General features: G+C 41.8%; 1 protein-coding gene across 1 annotated transcript; it reads left to right on the top strand.

Moving 5' to 3' along the window:
- The first annotated feature begins 49 nt into the window (after positions 1–49).
- Positions 50–18,282, top strand: slc38a6 (solute carrier family 38 member 6). Its single transcript, XM_019881736.1, has 16 exons — positions 50–270; positions 2,111–2,232; positions 2,315–2,388; positions 2,531–2,583; positions 3,341–3,380; positions 7,466–7,544; positions 12,115–12,200; positions 12,270–12,328; positions 12,401–12,472; positions 13,666–13,722; positions 14,148–14,227; positions 14,487–14,587; positions 14,671–14,795; positions 16,412–16,556; positions 17,393–17,487; positions 17,598–18,282. Exons 1-16 carry the CDS (start codon positions 181–183, stop codon positions 17,679–17,681), a joined length of 1,362 nt encoding a protein of 453 aa, XP_019737295.1. The 5' UTR covers positions 50–180; the 3' UTR covers positions 17,682–18,282.

Genomic DNA, 18,282 nt, shown 5'->3' with positions numbered 1-18,282 from the left:
TGACGTTAATGTGCGACGGAAATTACAAACACATGACTTAAACAACACCAAGCCAATAAGAAAAGACGGATGAAAAAAAATTCTACCTGAGAATATGGTAATATAATTCTCAGTCACGGCGCCAAGCTTTTGTGACACATTATTGGAGTTCCTCGTGTTCTTTTTCTTTTCTTGGTGAAAATGAGTCTGAACGGGACTGGAAACGCAGAACTTGACAGCCAATCTGCGACCATAGAGACAGAAGGGGATGAAACAACGCCTTTGTCAAATGTAAGTAGAAAAAAAATGAACAGTAAAACTATAATTTTGTTCCGTTGAAGTGCTGTCTCTAGAGTTCAATCATTATAACAAATCAGATTATCACATTCAGTCGTTTTATTTCTTTTGAAATAGGAATGTGCATTTGACTCATTTTAAATTACACGTTGTTGTAATGCAATTTGGAATTGCACCTCAAACATGTTTGCGGCTAACGAAGAGCTCGAAATTACTCAATTCCTTATCATTGCATATTTATTTTTGAAAAATGCCAGAGCTTTATGATAGAACACGATTCATATTAGCCGTAAATTATATGTACTTAATATATTTGTGCAAACCTGGCTTTATTTTGACGACAGTAAATACGTATACGATATTTAAGACCATTAGTCAGCTGAATTTTTAAGACGTGCGAATCAGAAAGCGGATGAATTCAGCACTGGTTTGGCCATATACGATTTTATATTTTTTGCTTACGTTGGCATGTTGAGCTGCTGACTGTGCAAACAGGATGGGACGCTGAACAGGAAAGTTACATCATTTAATGCAAGTGTAAGGTTTATTGTTGCCATATACTCTCCCTGGTTGACAGGGTAGTCGACTGGTTAGCACGTTAGCCTCACAGTGCAGAGCTGCAGGGTTCGATTCTGGCTCCAGCTTTCCTGTGTTGAGTTTGCATGCTCTCCCTGTGCCTGCGTGGGTTTTCTCTGGGTACTCCCTGGGTATTCCAAAAACATGCGTGAGTGGTTCATGGAACACTCTAAATTGCCCCTAGGTCTGACTCTGAGTGCGATTGGCTGTTTGTCTATGTGTGCCCTGCGCTTGCGTGGCAACCAGTTTGGTGTGTCCCCCGCCTATTGCGCGAGGACAGTTTGGATAGGCTCCAAGCGTGCCTGCCACCCTCGTGAAGATAAGCGGATTTGAAAAATGGATGGATGGATATAGTCTCACTGCTTAAAAAAAAGAATGCATAAACCACCATGGTCTTATGTGTTTGTGCTGGTCTTGCTGGTGTCACCAGGTACTAAAAGGGCAACATCAGCATGCTGTGTTTGCTGCTGTGACTAGCAAGACCAACAGCAAAAGTGCACTAAAGCAGCCAAGATTCGAATAGCCAAACCTTCGGTCACTGGGAAACCTGCTCTACCAACAGAACCAAAGCCATCCAGCAAAACCGCCAAGCTGTTGTTGCCCTGTTGGGAGCTGGTGATCCCAGCAAAACTCCAGCTGGTCACCTGCTATCACCAGCTCGTGGCAGGGCCGCAGCAACATGCTGGCACTGCTGAGCAGCTGTGGCTCAGTACATATAGCTGATTGCCCAGTCGCTGAAGATTTAGCTGTTTGAATGTTGGATTTTTTTTGGTGTGCTTTTGCTGCTGGTTTTGTTGGTGACGCCAGCAAAACGAGCACAAAAAAAACTTAACAAAACCATGTTGGTCTATGCTGTTTTTGTAGCAGGGCTCGCTGAAACAAAGAACATGTCAAGATTACTTTGGATGTAAAATTCATCTGCTGTTGGAAATGACGTCGGGTCTCTTGGTAGTGTATCTCGGGTCTGCAGGTCAATCCACGGTTGTTGTGACACCGACACCAGAGTTGCCACTCGTTCTCTCCAGGATATCCCCTATTAGAAGGGTCAATCAGTTTATCCAGAGCTCAGGCAGCTGTCCTGCAGCCTGCGGCTCAAATCTCATCCTATCCATTCCCATTTCCATTCCCTGATCCCACATGCCACCGTGTTGCTCTTTCATGAGATCCATCGTCAGGCGTGACCAGTTGTTGTCCACACCATCAATTAAAATGATTTGATTTCTTCCGTTTTCTAAGCCCGTCTTCATATTGTGTGCAGGCGAGCAGGGCCAAAGGCGCCTCCTTTGCCTCCTCTGTTTTTAACCTGATGAATGCAATCATGGGCAGCGGCATTCTCGGACTAGCATATGCCATGGCAAGCACCGGCATAGTTGGCTTTTGGTAAGCAAACAATAATACGTGTGCCCTAAATGAATTAAGCCAATTTAGAGAAGCTTCATTTCTGTCCGTCTTTCTTACCTAGCATCCTGTTGACACTCGTGTCCGGCCTGGCAGCATATTCCATACATCTCCTCCTCAAGCTCTGTGACCTGACAGGTGAGAGTGACGCTCTCATTTTAGACAAAACAATCCTTTTTACATCACCAAAGATTGCATCAAGAAATATGACTGAAAATTGCCTCATCTATTTGTTTCCATATCCTCATTATAACTGATCATCATTTGTTGACTCCTGCAGGAATTAATTCATATGAAAATCTGGGAGAGCGAGCATTAGAAAAACCAGGAAAAGTAAGTATTGTCTTTTGATTAGGCTGAAATCATTGCCCAAATTCCCATCACTAAGTTTATTTTGCTTTTCACTGATTTTAATGGTGCTCTTAAATTTGTGATACTTTTTAAGCATGACCAGCACATTGAACTCTTATCCAAAATCAGTTTGTCATTTCAACCTTATTTTACAGCCTAACCCTTAAAAATGAATGACTTACTGATGAATTGATTTAAAAAAAATGCATTGTGCATGTGCATGCGCATCTGGCAAAGACTCTCTGTAGCTTGCATTAACAGCCCAGGTAAAACTTAGATCCTCCATACTGTACATACAAAGCTGAGAGACGAGCTTTGTTGAGTTGTGATCGTAAATATTGAACAGGAAAGTGTTTTTGGAAAGTGGGAGGAACCTGGAGTGTCCGCCGAAAACCTACAGAAGCGCAGAGAGAGCATGCAAACTCCCCACAGGAAGGCGGTAGCCCACTTTCAAACCCAGAAACTCCGAGCTGTTAGACAGATGTGTGAACTACTCGGCGAGCATACTCGCATGTTGCTCTCGAAGTGATTGTTTCTAATGCAATAAATGATTCCAATGGGAGGTAATTAATATCGGTAAAATCAGATGTGAGTCAGCATCACAAAATGGTCTGTGTTCAACTTTGACGGTTGCACTGTACTTGCATTCTGGTTGTACAAGTTACTAGTTTGATCAAGATGTACTTAAAAATGGGCATGCTGAAAACTTGCTGCGAACTGACTGACAATATTTCGATAGGTTCTTGTTGGAATTGCAATCCTGATCCAAAATGTTGGCGGTAGGTCTGCTCCTCTTTTTTTTTTCTTCTTTTTTTAAAAATATGTACATCAACTGGCCACAACAATATGAGCGTTTGTACAATCGGTTGAGACGAAGAGAAATTCTGCCTTTAAAATGTAATAATAATCAGTTATAACCGACACAGTACAGTAATAATTTAACAATATTTTTATGATTGGGCTTGCACTTTACAGTGGTGTGGAACCTGCATTGCATCATGCATAGCTATTTCCAAAATTTCCTCTTAGCTCACCTTTCTTATTCTATTGTGCAGGTGGGCATAATTGTTTTGGTTGCTGTAACATGTTTGATGCAAAGCATTGTTTGGTTCCCCCCCCCACAACAGTGTCAATGTCAATTATCCTTGAGGCTGAGAGCGCCCCCTGCTGTAAATACGTCCCCTCTGAATGTTTATTGCCGCTGGGCTGTAAAGGCTATTATCCAGACTCTCCCGATAACCTTTGACTCCATGGCTGCAGTCCTCTCGGCCGCTCTCCCTGGGGCCTGAAACCTGACATGTGCTCTAATTGATCACTGATGGTAAAACCCACTCCCAGCCTCTAAGACCCAAATGGGACCCCTCCCCTAAGGACTCCGCCCCCTCACTCTGCGGCCACGGCGATAGCGCGCTGGTGGTCATTAGCGGCGCGGCCAGGCGGATTGTTGCGCTTGCCCGTCTGCAATGTCTGTGGTTTCCCCCCAGCATGGGGCGCAATGTGGGCCTGCATCTGTCTGCACCCAGGCCCCCTTTTATAAGAGCGCAATTAGCTTGACTCTGAGTAAACATTCATCGGCACTGCCAAAGGCTGATAGGCCAATTGACCTTAATTACTGGCCAGCCCACAGGCTCGCACAGTCAAATGAAAGTGATTCTGTCTTATGTTTCACGCTGACTGTGCTTACTCTGATGACCACACGCGCACACACTCATTTTCTTCTTCTACACGCTTGTCGTTACAACATGTTTTCCGGCCACTCTACTAATAACCAATCCTTCTCTTCACTCAAGGACCTCTTTGTTAGAGAAGTAAGTACTATGTGACCCCATCAGATATTGTTGTGAAAGTGTTGCAGTGTGATGTCGTACGTATCAAGCCAATGCATGAAACTGAACCAGCGCAGCATGTCGTGCTTTTGTGGTTGGATAATTTTTATTTATTTTTTTGTCTATGTCTGCCATTGATGTTTGCTGTCACTGCCTTTTCAAAAGATATGTTTCATTTATCCTAGGAAGGTAATTATGGACTCAAGGTGAGAATAGTCACAAACTTGTCATAATACATGGTACTGCGCAAAAATCATGTTTTTTTTTTTTTAAACAATGACCCATTTTCAGTGAATACAAAACCAATGTCCAAAATTTTGTCACCCATTTTCAGTGAATACAAAACCAATGTCCAAAACTTTGTCGAGGAATGGTGCAGGATGGAACAACCAATTATATTCTAATCCATTTTGATGATGACCTAGATACAGTAAGAGTGCATAATTGTATGCCATTTTAATATGGTACCTTTGGAACTGGTTCATCCAGTACCCTGAATCATATTTAATTGTAACCACTGTCTGTTCTTCATCTTCCAATAACCGGGAGGTAGCTAATGAATAAACAAAGGATGAGACAAACCGAAATTAGAGTCTAAATCATCTTTATCACATTTGCATAAGTGCTAATATCAGAGAAGGCCTTATTCCACGTGCATATCTGATACCACCATTCACAAGTCAAGTGTGGAGTAATTTTAGAAAATCCCAAACAAAATAATTTAATGTCACAAGTAATTAAAAAAAAAAAACGATTAAATAAATTTGACAAAGTAATCGTTTTCCCAAAGTGACATCCTGACTAGCGACAAACGTGGAAGTGTAACGTCACTATTTGAACAATGGTGGGAGTCACTATGGAAAGTGTACAAAGGCAGTCAGAAATCGTGTCAGAAAGTGACGTTACAAACTTATCTGAGGGGATGCAGGTGTTTGAAAAGTTGCAGGAAGAGGAGCTTGTTGGCAAGATGGATGTTGGACTATGACCTACCTGGTCCCGCTAGCACTGAGAGTGCACGTTATAGTGGGTTGGTGTCCAACATTGTCATTGCCCGTTGTCGGCCACTCCGCACATTTTATCGGCAGCATTGTTAGTTGCAAGCCATTCCGGAGGATTCCATCCATGCACTCATATAGTTTGAATGTTTTCGTACACCATTACGTCCATGTACACAGATAATACTTTGAATCAAATGTTTTCATAAACAACAGGCAGAGTGATTCGTTCATTTTCATGCCTCCGTTTTTTGCATATCCACTTGAGAAAACAATGGTTGTTTTTGTGCTTGTAACAAAAGAATGCTCGTCGACGCCGGGGTGACATTCATTCGCTTTGCGAAAACGAAACTATCGTTCCAATTTGTAGTCCGTTGTGCTCACAAGTGTCAAACTCAAGGCCTGGGGGCCAGATGTGGCCCGCCACATCATTTTAAGTGGCCCGCAAAAGCAAATCAACGTCGACAGCTTCCATGATGTTTGCTAACATCTGTACCAAAATTTCAAATTTTCATATGTAATAAATCAGTGACAAATTGGATGCATTTTCTTGTTCCCAAAACCCTCTTTCCAATTACTTAAACAATAATTGAATAAAACATTATTCTTGACTTCTTTATATGGTTTCAGTCATAACGGCCCTCCAAGCGAAACGGTAATTATAATGTGGCCCGCGAGAGAAATGAGTTTGACACCCCTGGTTTAGCTGAATGTGAACAGTGCATCGCCCCACAGTGGCGATGCATTTGGCCGAATAACTTGGCTGGGAGAAATCTCATCTTTGTTCTGCCATAAATGAAGGTATGTTGCATCCTTATTGAGTTGCATTATCAAATAGGAAGGGCTTCACAATCATTAAAAGTCTTAACTGCTTTTTGCGAAGCTACCTACGGAGCATCAGACTGTGGGACAAATCCCGCCCCCTAAAGGGCTAGACACCCAGCCAACATCTGCTTCTTTTTATTTTATTTTTCTGCACGTTGAACTTCTCGGAACACGTTTGATTGATTTGCACTATTAAAACGTTTAAAATACAATTGGTGACTGTGCAAAACTTTGAATAACAAAGACTTAATTGAAACAAATCTCGATGTTGCTTGTGTTGAATATCATTGCGTCCCATAAAAGAATGATGCCAAAACTGCCAAAGCGTGCATTTTTTTAAATTTTTTTATATGGAGCATTATGGTGGTCTTCTTTCTCCTCGATTTTAGTTCCTAACAAATTTTGGACGACGTGTTGCAGCAAATTCTGTCTGAATCCCCAAAACGAGGCTCATTTACTGGCAGATTTAAGTGCTTCTTAATGTGTTTCCTTATTCTCAGAGTGAGCGTCCTTGTGTCTGTGTGGGCCGCGAGGTTATTGGAGGAATTCTCCTTTATAAACACATGCAGGATCTGAGGGATTATGGTCGTAGTTTATTTAACGGCGAGGGCAAAAACCTCGCCCCGGGGGCAATAACGTCCCTCCTAACCCCGTCTGTGTCTGCCTTCCCAAAATGTAATCCCTTAACATCATCTGCCTTTATCGCCGGCCGCACGCTGCATCTGAATCCCATTTCACACCACAAACCTGCTCTTGTTCTTCCGCAACCTCCGTCCCTTTTTGCGTCCCCCCCCACCCACCTCCCCTCATGAGTGACCCAAGGAAGTGACCCTGATCCCCATTCTCGAAAGATGCGGGAGCCCGTCGGCGGCTGATAATGTCCCGTTTCCAAGGGAGGTGGAGAAAGGGGAGAAGTGGCGGGATTAACGTCAGATATGATTATTGTTTGCATTCCTCCCCCTCGCCTTTCTCCAAAGATCTGCACTACGTCTGCTCCTCTGCACTGGCGGCTTTGCCGTTGAGCTCCTTGAGCTGTCTGCTCCACCCGTCTGCATTAACTCAAAGCCCTCCAGCCTGCGCGCTGGACGCCCATCACCACCCACATACATACTTAATAGTAATAATCCAATCACATGTGTGGCATTTTGTGCTTTGTGTGCTTGTTTTGGCTTGTCTTTGCGAACAAACGCAGTGAACTTTCCCTCTGCTCTATCGCAGCCATGTCATCATATATGTTCATTTTGAAGTCGGAGCTTCCGGCGGCCATCAGCAGCTTCCTGAGTCCAGACCAGTCAGGGTGGGTGCACGTCTGAATTTCATTTGCACAGTATGTGGGCCCGCTCTGTTCTTTAAATCGTTTTGTGGATTGTTTAGTTTCCTGTTGCATATGTGTTGCAATTTTCTATGATTTATTTGTTTTTAAAAATAGTCGAAATAGACAATTGGTTTATTGCTTTTTTTGTGAATAAAATAAAAAATATTAGAAAAATCTAAATTTACAGAATAATATTAATGTATTGTAATGTTAAACTGCACAACACACAATTCTCCATAATTGACACGCCTTTTTACAGTTTTTAAAATAGATTTTTTTTTAAGAATAATTGGATAATTTATTGTTCTTCTACTTCTTCCTCTCATAACCTTGCTGCTGTGAAGTGGGAATTTCTCCATTGTGAGACTATTAAAGGATTTCTTATCTTATCTTACCTTATCTTATAAATGGACACTTGATCTATGAATCAACTTGCCTGTGTCCTTTTTAAAAATGTAGCTTAAAGCGGAAAAGCCCACCCCTGATGATTTTTTTTTTTTAAACAAAACACAAACTGTATCCCACAAACAACTGTAATGGTGAAGAGTCTGCACTATATAGGCCTGATGCTTCGGCGTGGTGCAGGGCGTATTTTCTCCCATTTGGGCATGGCCCTTATCAATGAAACTAAATAAACAAGTTGATGCAATCAAGTTTCACACCAATGACCATAACAATTTATTATTATCAGTTTGGGATGGGGGGCGGGGGGGGGGGGTAAATCCTGATTACTACAATCTCAGTATCAAGATTATTATTACATGTTATGAAACCGAATGAAACAAAAATAAACTTGAAAAAAAATCGGTAATAAAATAAAAATTAAAATGCTTTTCGACCGCACAAGGCACTCAATGGATTAGATTTTTCTGCCAGGGCAGAAGAATCCAAACTGAGCACAAGAAAAAAAAACCATTCACATGTCGTGCCGTGCTTCTTGATTTTCATCTGAAAGTATTTTTAAATACTGACTGTAATCATGACTTTACTACTGCGTTATTTTAGGTTAGTGGTATACAGTCCACCACAGTCTCCTCTCAAACGCTGAAAAGTGCACGCAAGAGACGCTGTTGTTGTGCCCATTGTCTGGTTGTGCCTCTCATTCTAAGTGATGCGTTCAATGCAGCGTGGTTTTCGTAGATTCCCGCCGTACTCGTGGAGTGGTGACAGTATTTTGGAAAAGCGGCCTCCGACTGGCTAACGTTGGAATTTGAAGCACCACCACCGCAAACATTATTATCCCAAAAACACGTAGGCAGTTCCACACGCAACAAAACAATTTTGCCACCAGCAGGATACGATAATCCGCATGTGGATGATGAAAACCTCTCTGACAGTGGTAACCAAACCTGACAGTTGTGATCAGTTCATTCAGCTCTTGTGCAGTTGTGCCTGGAGGACAACCTTTACCACTATACTAATATTTAGTGAGTAATTGCACTATTAAGTTGCATAACAGCACATTAGCCGCAGCCGCCGTTGTCGTTCTCTGTTCAGAAGCTCGCCTCTCTCACGAGGAAGTCACAAAAGTGACTTGTATCACTCTGTCATTGGTTGCGCAGGTTTAGGGAGAGCTCGAGCTGCTTTCACTCCTTCAACATTTGATTGTTCCTCAAGGCAGCTGTTTTGTATTAGCGCTCTGCTTTCACCCTCAAATCTCTCACATATGTTCCCTGGAATCAGACTGATACAAGGGGATATCAGTTTTGCCAGTGTAATTACAGCCCACTGCAGAGGGAAACAACTTTTTTGTTAATGAGCGGTTTTGAAAAGCGAGCAGAGGCACACTCGGGGCCCATCGAAACCCAACTAGCAGAAATGTTTTGTATTACAGTGTGTTCTATTTAAAAAAAAACAAACAAATATCATTCTAGTTTTTTTATGCCGCGTTTGTCATAAAACAGCCAGGCCCAAAATTCCTCCCCTCTCTCGTGTTCAGTTGTGGAGGGGAAATTATTGTGCTTCGCCAGCCAGATTTTGTGTTGTTATTAAACCCTTTGTTGAGACTGACTCAACGCTCCTTCCTTCACTCAAGGCTGTCCTACATGTTGGAATTTGCGGGAAATCTTCCATATTTCTTCAACGGTATCTTGCCTCTCTGTAATCATCCTGGAGTTGCATCTTGGAGTTGCATGGAAGGAATCCTCCCACACGTAGATTTAAAAAAAAAAATGTATGTGCATCTATTTTTCATATCTCCCGAATGTTAGAGAGGATATCTTAAAAGTATTTGCATTTGCCAGCTATTGAATTCATTAATCAGTCACCCCCGCACCCCCATGCCAAATTGCAATTATTTAGTATACTCAGGCATATTTGAAATTTTAAGCTTCAAACTTTGTAGAAAACGTCGGGTGCCCTTTTCTGCTCCAGCGTAGCTGTTCTCTCTCGCGCGAAGAAAGATCCACAAGTATGCTTGGTTTAGTCTGTGCGGTAGAACCTCAGCCATCAAACCACCTTTTTGGTTTATCCAGTGAACCCCTGCGTTTTTGCACTTCGACATTCAGAAATTCACAGTCGCATATTTTGGTGAAAAACTCACATTGGTCCTCGGACCAGGCCCCTGTCGACTATAAAAATATTACGGTGGAACCTTTTTTGATCTGAGGGGAGCAGCTTCAGTTGGTCATATCAAATAGAAAAAAGAGATTTGCTGCCATCTTGTGCCACCTATTGGCAATTACGACCTAATTTAACTTCTGGCACCGTTATGGACATGACAGTAGTTTCCACATAGTTACTGGGCAAAATAGGTGAAGATGCAGAGGTCATGTAAAATGCTGTCGCAGTGAAACTGCCATGGAAAGGTCACAGGGTGTCGATGTTGGCAGGCTGCCGCCGACTATGGGAAGCCCATAAAGAGCACTGGAGCCAGGCCCTGTGACCCAATCTTGCAGTCCCAATGGTAGGCAGCACTCTTCCCATCTGACCTAGACCCCAGCCGAATCGGCATGCCTTCCGCATGCGTCACCTCTAACGCCAGCCCGCCTCAATCACTATTAAACAGCCCCGTCTTTTTCTTCAGCAAAGGAAAATATTATTCCCCCCTCTCTGCAGAAAACCAAGCGATACGTGGTGTGATCTGATCTGATGGCACGCCGCAGCGTTTGAATGTGAATTACATAATTGTTATGGTTTGTGAGAGCTAAAGCCTTTAATGAGTACCACATGAGAACTCTGTCGCTCTGTATTTGAGCGTTAAATGGAGACAAATTTCCAGAGGCGTCCCCTTTTAAGGTACTTCAAAAAGGCCTCACTGTCCTTGACATTTCGGAACTACTTTTATTTCTAAAATGGCTCTCTTTTAGCCTTGAGTTTTTCAGTACTTATTGCTATTTGTATTTTTCTTTTGCAATATCTCTAAGTCAAGCTTTGTGAATGACCATGATCTATTACTTAGTTTTCTGTTAAATATTATTTGAACTTTGATGGGACTCACTCAGAATGTTCTGAAGTCTTGTTTCGATGCTTGCTGAGCAGAATAATGCTGCCTGGAGTGTGCCATAGATGTAACAGAGCTAGGGTTGTGGTCAATCGAATAGTGAAACATATCGGACGTTAAAAACTAACACCGAATCACAATTTTCAGATTCAAGTCAGAACGGGTCTGAGCATATTGTTGTTGCGTGTCTTGTCACAGAGGAATTGGGTGGCAACACTCACATCTGAGTACGTGTGACGTATTGTAGCGTTGCAGAAAGAATCCGGCCAAGCGGTGACATAGCAACAAACTAATGAGAACAAAAAGGAGGTTGCATGGATGTGGGCAGTGCTTGTCGCGCCGCATTAAAATGAGCTTTAAATTAATTTGTTAAGCACTCAGTTAATAAAGCCCAGCTAGCAGTATCAACGCCTTTGTTTGCTTGCTGAAGCCTTCGAACGGCGTCCTAGCGAAGGAGTTAGCAAACGTGGCGCGCCAGTCCGGAGATGAAAACAACCAGGTTAGCTTAGCGCTAGCTAGCAGCTGGTCTAAAACATTTGGAGTTTAAATTGGTCCAAAAGGGTAACCGTGTTTTGGACTCCTAAAAGTAACAGTGGGAATGTCACTGTGATTTATTGTTATTGTTATTGTTATTGTTAAAGGAAGATAAAGTATTCAGAAGAACACAATAAATTCTAGAAACATAGGAGTGGTCTTCAATACTGTTCAATACTGACCAAAGGGTCTAAATACTTGTAGCCAAGTAAGACAACCAGGTTAGCTTAGCGCTAGCTAGCAGCTGGTCAAAAACATTTCGAGTTTAAATTGGTCCAAAAGGGTAACCGTTTCAGTTTATCTTTTTTAATAAATATACAGAAGTTTCTACAAGTCTTTTTTGTTGTTGTTGTTGTTAATATGGGGTGTTTTGTGTACAGATGTATCTAAATGATTTTGGAAAATGTCCTCAATATGAAAGTGAACATTTGAAAGGGTATGAGTATATAGCCACACAAGACAGTCACAATTAAATGAATTCACATTGCGTTTTTGTGTAGTCTTCAGTTGTCTGGTAATATAGAGTGCTTTAAGAGTTGTGTTATATTTACTAAATGTGTCTTCCTTGTTTTCCAGGGATGCCTGGTATGAAGACGGCAGACTGCTGCTGATCCTTGTTACGCTATGCGTGGTGCTCCCACTTGCAATATTGCCAAAAATTGGTGAGGAAACATGTCAAATGGCTTCTTTAAAAGGCTTCTCGGTCACATACAATATGGTTTTCCTTTCAGGCTTCCTGGGCTACACCAGCAGCCTCGCCTTCTTTTTCATGTTCTACTTTGCCATTGTGGTAAATTGTCATTTTCACTCCGTTTTTATTTCCGTGTGTATTTTTGACCTGTTGCCGTTTTTCCGCCATCAGGTTGTGGTCAAGAAATGGTCTATCCCCTGCCCGCTGCCACATAACATCACCTTCTTCATTGGTAGTTACCAGGTAATAACACGTTCCTTAAGTACATAAGATGCCGATCTTATGTGACAGCGGTGGTCTAGACTAGAAGTGGGGGTCTCTGCTTGATAAGGACCAGAGAAGGCCAAGTGGAGCGACTGCTACCTTAGGGGAAGGAAGTTCAGGTGACCCCACCTCCTCACTCCCTCAGCCTGGAAGTGACCTTTGCCCTCTTTTATTATACAAACCATATTAGAACTCCAGACCTGTTGTGGATTAACTTAGAGACATGTTTTCTTTTCAGCCCTCAATGCGCCAAGCAGTGGAATTCTGCTATTTCGCAGCAGTGCCAATACAGTGCAGCCTCCAAAGTTGACCACAATATTTTCCCAGTGGAAATCATTTCAAGTGCATTTCTTCCAGATCAAAACTGTCACGATCATCAAACCTGCATTAGCTTTGTATGCACTATGCGAACCTTATTTACTATCATACAAGTATAAAGGAACTTAATGTATGGCAAAAAGAAATATTCACCACTTCACCCAGTAGAAGTGCATATATACAAAATGAGAACACGCGCAACGCGCTGCGGTCGGAAAAAAACTCACTCTCACGCCAATTTGGTTCAACCCAACTTAGAAGTGCATATATACAAAATGAGAACACGCGCAATGTGCTGTGGTCGGAAAAAACTTACTCTAACGCCAATTTGGTTCAACCTAACTGATCTCGTGATGTCATTGACTACGCCTCACCCCTTAAAGGCACACATACAACACATGTATTTAAGTTGTTTTGAAACCAGTTCATTTTTTTCACATTCTCTTTCATTATGTTTTATGCAATACACTGCTATATTTCATATTTCAAACACACACCAAGTTAACCCCACCAGCACGTCTACGAAAAAGTCCTATGGCGTTTGCTAGGTTCAATGCACGAGACGAGGTGAGAGGTGACATGACATGACAAAGCACTTACTCACAAGGCACTGAGCATCTGACAGTTCCTGGTGGAGAAACCTCTCCATGCTCAAGACCTGGTTTCCTTGTGATTTTTTTTTCTTTCCTAAGCTTTCCTGTCATCAAGGGGACCCTTTTTGATGGCCGTGGTGATGGAGCTGTGGAGCTGTCACACCTCATATTTTCATGAATGGCCAGCAATCTTCCATTGTGTTTGTCTTCTGTCATTTCTTCTCAGGGATAACAGACTCCCTCTTGTGTCCGTTTGTGCAGGTATCAAATGCCTCGGACACAGAATGCACGCCCAAACTTTTCATTGTCTCCAGTAGGGTACGTACATGAAGTTAGTCCTCCCTGCTCTCACACGCACACGCACACACACTCAAACAACAAGAGACGGCTGTGAGAACTCGTTAAAAGTGTCTGCTGCAATTTGTAAGCTCTGATGACATGTCGCACTTTCACCATTGAGGGATGGCCTGTGTGCGACTCATGTGTGCATGCCGAAAGCTCATAAAGTGCATGCTTTCAGCTGTAATGCTAATAACTTTAAAGAAAATACAGCCCCGATAAATCACGGGTAAATTTATTTACATAAAGCGGTTTTCCTCCTTTTCGTTTTCTTTCTGTGGTTACACTTTAGTCTGGACTGCTGAGTCAACAATCAGCATACCTTGACCCACCGGCCCCTCACACCTGTGTAAAAGTGTGAGTGGATAATTTGCTAAATGCCATACTGATGATGTCTGTTTCAGAGTGCCTACGCCATCCCCACCATGGCCTTCTCTTTCCTGTGCCACACAGCCGTCCTGCCAATCTACTGCGAACTGGACCGGTCAGCTACGCAATTGTTTGACTGAATAATGCCATGTCCATGCAAAAACATGGGTGTCAAAAAAAATCTTCAAATACTTGAAATTGTCTGCACGAGAAATTGTTTGGGGTTTATGTAATGATTGCATAGCAGGTGTAGAAAATTGCTAAATGCATCCTTGTAAGGAATTTTTAAAAATAACTGTACTCAGTGTCCCAATCCGACCCCCTCATTGTTCTTCACCGCCTGCCTCCTTGTGTCTTCTTCTTTGCTTCTTCAGGCCGACCAAAGCAAGGATGCAGAATGTTACCAATGTTGGGATCAGCCTCAGTTTCTTGCTTTACTTGGTTTCTGCCCTCTTTGGCTACCTCACCTTTTACGGTAGACCGCAGCACACAGTTTTGACCTCGAGCCACTCCACCAAAGCCGCCTGTGCGATACTCCCATCTGTTGTCAACCCACAGCTCATGTGGACTCTGAGCTTTTGCTCAGTTACGATGTGTACATACCGCGGGACATCATGGTGATGACTGTTCGGCTCGCCATCCTCATCTCTGTGCTGTTGACCATACCGCTCATCCACTTCCCTGTGAGTAGCAAGTGCTGAATTGTTTTGTTGTCGTACCGACACCTGCACTGACAGTAACACGCAGACTAGAGAGACTAATTATGTAACAGCTCTTACACATACTGTATGCTCTTCTACACCCCCAAAAAATATGTTTAACATATTTTGCTATTCCCTCCACACATTTCTCCACCAATTCAAGCCATTCCGATTTCAGAATACTGTAGTCATCTCATTCAGTACATCTTGTGAACTATCCTTATGACCCGCATTCCTACTTGATCCACAATTCCACACTTTCCATGAAGATAATTGCGACTGAAATGAAAGGAGATATTTTCTAAAATTAACTAATTCTTCCATATTTCACAACTTACCTAAGCAATTCAAATCATTCTGGCTTCAATATGCTCATCTTATTCAGAACCTCTTGGGAGAGAATTTCTGTGACAGAATTTTTAAACCAGTGTAGACCTCCTCCATCTACATTTCTTGACCGCTTTTAAAATGTCCGATCTGGAAAATGTGTACTTCATTCAGGACATCAAACTACCGGTACTTACTGCGTTCTCCAAAGTCAAGTTACAGTAAAAATCTTAATTTATGAGGTTTTACATATTTGCTTCTCCTACTTTTTTCTGTGTTCAAACCAATTCAACTTCAATGTTCATCTTATTCCCAACAGAACACCTAAATTAAGAGATACAGTGTTTTACTCTTTACCTTCTCCTTCCACGCCGATTCACAAAGAGCGGAATTCTTGACGAGTTTGTGTGTATCGTGAAAACTACTTCCTGCTAGAATATCGCTTCTACGGACACATGATAACCATTCATAAGCAGTTCTATTGATCTAAATTATAAAGCAATATAATGTTGAGATAAGCCAGATGAGGTGGCTCGGGCACCTGGTGCGGCTGCCTCCCTGGTGTGGGGGTCCCGATATGCCCCATCAGCAGGAGGACCCCAGGGACGACCCAGGATGCACTGGAGAGACTGTCTCCCAGCTGGCTGTCTTGGCTTCCCCCCGGAAGAGTTGGAAGAAGTGGCTAGGGAGAGGGAAGTCTGGGCTTCCTTGCTAAAGCCGCTGCCCTTATGACCCAACCCCGGATCAGCAGTAGAAACGAATGAATGGATAATGTGAATTTTAAGCCATATCGCTCAGCCCTATCCATTCTTCCACGTATCTTACCGATTCAAACCATTTCAACTTCCAGTCTCATATTCTGCATTTCAACAATTCATTCATTCCACAGCGTTTCAGGTCAACATCAACTTTTCAAGCATGAACTTTTCAAAATTCACACGCAATTGCTACAGAAATTGCATTCCGTAGTACGCAGTGCATAATATACCACTTTAAATTCCAACCACAATACTTTTACTTTCATATAAATACGTCCATTAAAGAGCGATTATTTTTTTCCTGAAGGCAAAACATCTCGTTACCAATACTTATCCCCGTTGGAGCTCTTTGTATTCGAAACGAAGTTGGGTAGACTGTGGACATCAACATGAATCTCAACCCTGACTCCAATGAAGTTTTTCAACTTTTAAAACAGGATTTTTGATTGTACTACAAGTGAGTGTAATTTGTGGTGTCTCAATTAACAAAATATGTGTTTGGTGTTTTTCAAGGCTCGTAAGGCCGTGACCTTACTGCTGCGTGGAAATAGTCCGTTTTCCTGGCCGACCCACATCATAGTCACTGTGGTCATCCTGGGACTGGTGGTCATGCTGGCCATCTTTGTACCTGATATTCGGAATGTATTTGGAGTCGTGGGTATGTCGTGGTACTCCTCTTTTGTTACATTTGAGTGATCGTACATGATGTAGTTCTCAGGTAAAAACGGTTTCGAATAAAATCATTCCTTTCTTTTGGATAAATATGTAAAAAAAAAAAAAAATATATATATATATATATATATATATATATATTCAAGTTCAAACAGACATCAGGCATCATCTCAGTCAGCAAAAGGCACAACGGGTGCGGCGCGGTCTCAAAGTGCCCACTTCACATCAGAGATGTGCTTCCACCATGTTGAGACTGCAGCACAAAACTATAGCATGCTGCGTTTGAAAGGAATTAAAAAAGCAACAGTTGCAAATGACTAACATTTTTTTGTCCTTACTTGTTTAACTTTCATCATTGTTTCAATGTTTCAAACAAGTAGAATTACTTTTAGATGAACCCTTTCATGCTCCAATTATGGTAACCTGTAACCTGATAACACGATAGGCTGTCCACTGTTTTTAATTGAGATAGACATTGATTTCCGTAGATATGACCTCCCAATGCTGCAAATTCAACAAATGGCAATTTTCAGTTCTTTACAATGTGTAAAATGTTCTGAAGTCTGTTATGTGTCATTTTTTTGGAACAGTGATTGATTTTTTTAAAAAGTTGTCATTAGCCTTTTTGTTCAAAAACATTTTAATTTATTCTCTCACGGCTGACAAATTATGCTGACAGCCTTTTGCATTGACTCCTTAGGAAAAATAATTTGGAACGCAGCACACTGTAGTTGTAACGTCTGCTCACAATATCTTTTATGGCGCAGTCAACCATATAATGAAGCGGCAGTTACCCTCAAAGAAATGATCTTTGTTTGCCAGGATCGACCACATCCAGCTGCCTCTTGTTTGTCTTCCCTGGCCTCTTCTACCTCAGGATTGCTCGCCAGCCTCTCAAATCCTTCGACTCAATCGGGGTAAGTCTGCTTTCTTCAGACAGATGTGAAACCATTTTAAAGCACTTCGCTCCATTAAAAAAAAAAAAAAAAAAAAAAAAAAGGCTTTAATGCAAACATTGTGTTTGTAGGCGGTGTGTCTGGTTGTCTTTGGTTTAATCATGGGCGTCACCAGCTTCTCAATCATCATCTTCACATGGACACACAGTTCTTAGTCCTCACCCCTCCTCCATACCTCTTTTTCAAAGCACAAAGGCAAAAACGGACGATTTTACCAAAGAACCTTATCGGATGAAATCAAGGAGAATAGACACATACGTCTATGTCATTCAGGCTGTGTATTTTTTTTTTTTTTTTGGAAAGTTGTTGTCATCATGCCATTGTCCTGCCCAGACATCACAACAACATTTCAAGACTTGAACACAATTTTAGGCTGGCTGATTGTTTCTTTTTGTTTCCCATGAACCTCACAATGATTTGAGATTCTTGTTTACAGTCTAGCTTTTTATCATAGAAACTCTTAAACCTTTTCAAATAGTCTTCCCCCCCCCCCCAAGAAATGCCTTTGGTGGAATATAACTGCTTATCAAGTTATTGCACATATTTGTCTGTCACAATTGCAATTTTAGGATTTCACAACAAACTGTATTCACTAAAATGTTTTTTTTTTAAAAAATCTTTTTGTTCACTTACATTCAAAACTGTTTATAGTATATTTGCTGCTACTTGGTGCTTGTCATCAGTTGAAATCCTCTTGATTGTACTGTACATCAATGAAATACACTCAATAAAAGGGAAATATTCTGTGTTCCAGTA

The sequence above is a fragment of the Hippocampus comes genome, unplaced genomic scaffold (assembly GCF_001891065.2).
Source record: "Hippocampus comes isolate QL1 unplaced genomic scaffold, H_comes_QL1_v1.1 scaffold587, whole genome shotgun sequence".
In the NCBI taxonomy this organism is placed as follows: Eukaryota; Metazoa; Chordata; class Actinopteri; order Syngnathiformes; family Syngnathidae; genus Hippocampus; species Hippocampus comes.
Note: the sequence above shows the minus strand (reverse complement) of the source record. Positions and strands in the feature narration are given on the sequence as shown.

Excerpts from the sequence above, each read along its gene's own strand:
- slc38a6 (XM_019881736.1), top strand. The coding sequence starts at position 181 with ATGAGTCTGAACGGGACTGGAAACGCAGAACTTGACAGCCAATCTGCG. Across the intron at positions 12,329-12,400 it reads TGTTCTACTTTGCCATTGTG|GTTGTGGTCAAGAAATGGTC; the intron begins GTAAATTGTCAT and ends TTCCGCCATCAG. Across the intron at positions 16,557-17,392 it reads GAATGTATTTGGAGTCGTGG|GATCGACCACATCCAGCTGC; the intron begins GTATGTCGTGGT and ends TTTGTTTGCCAG.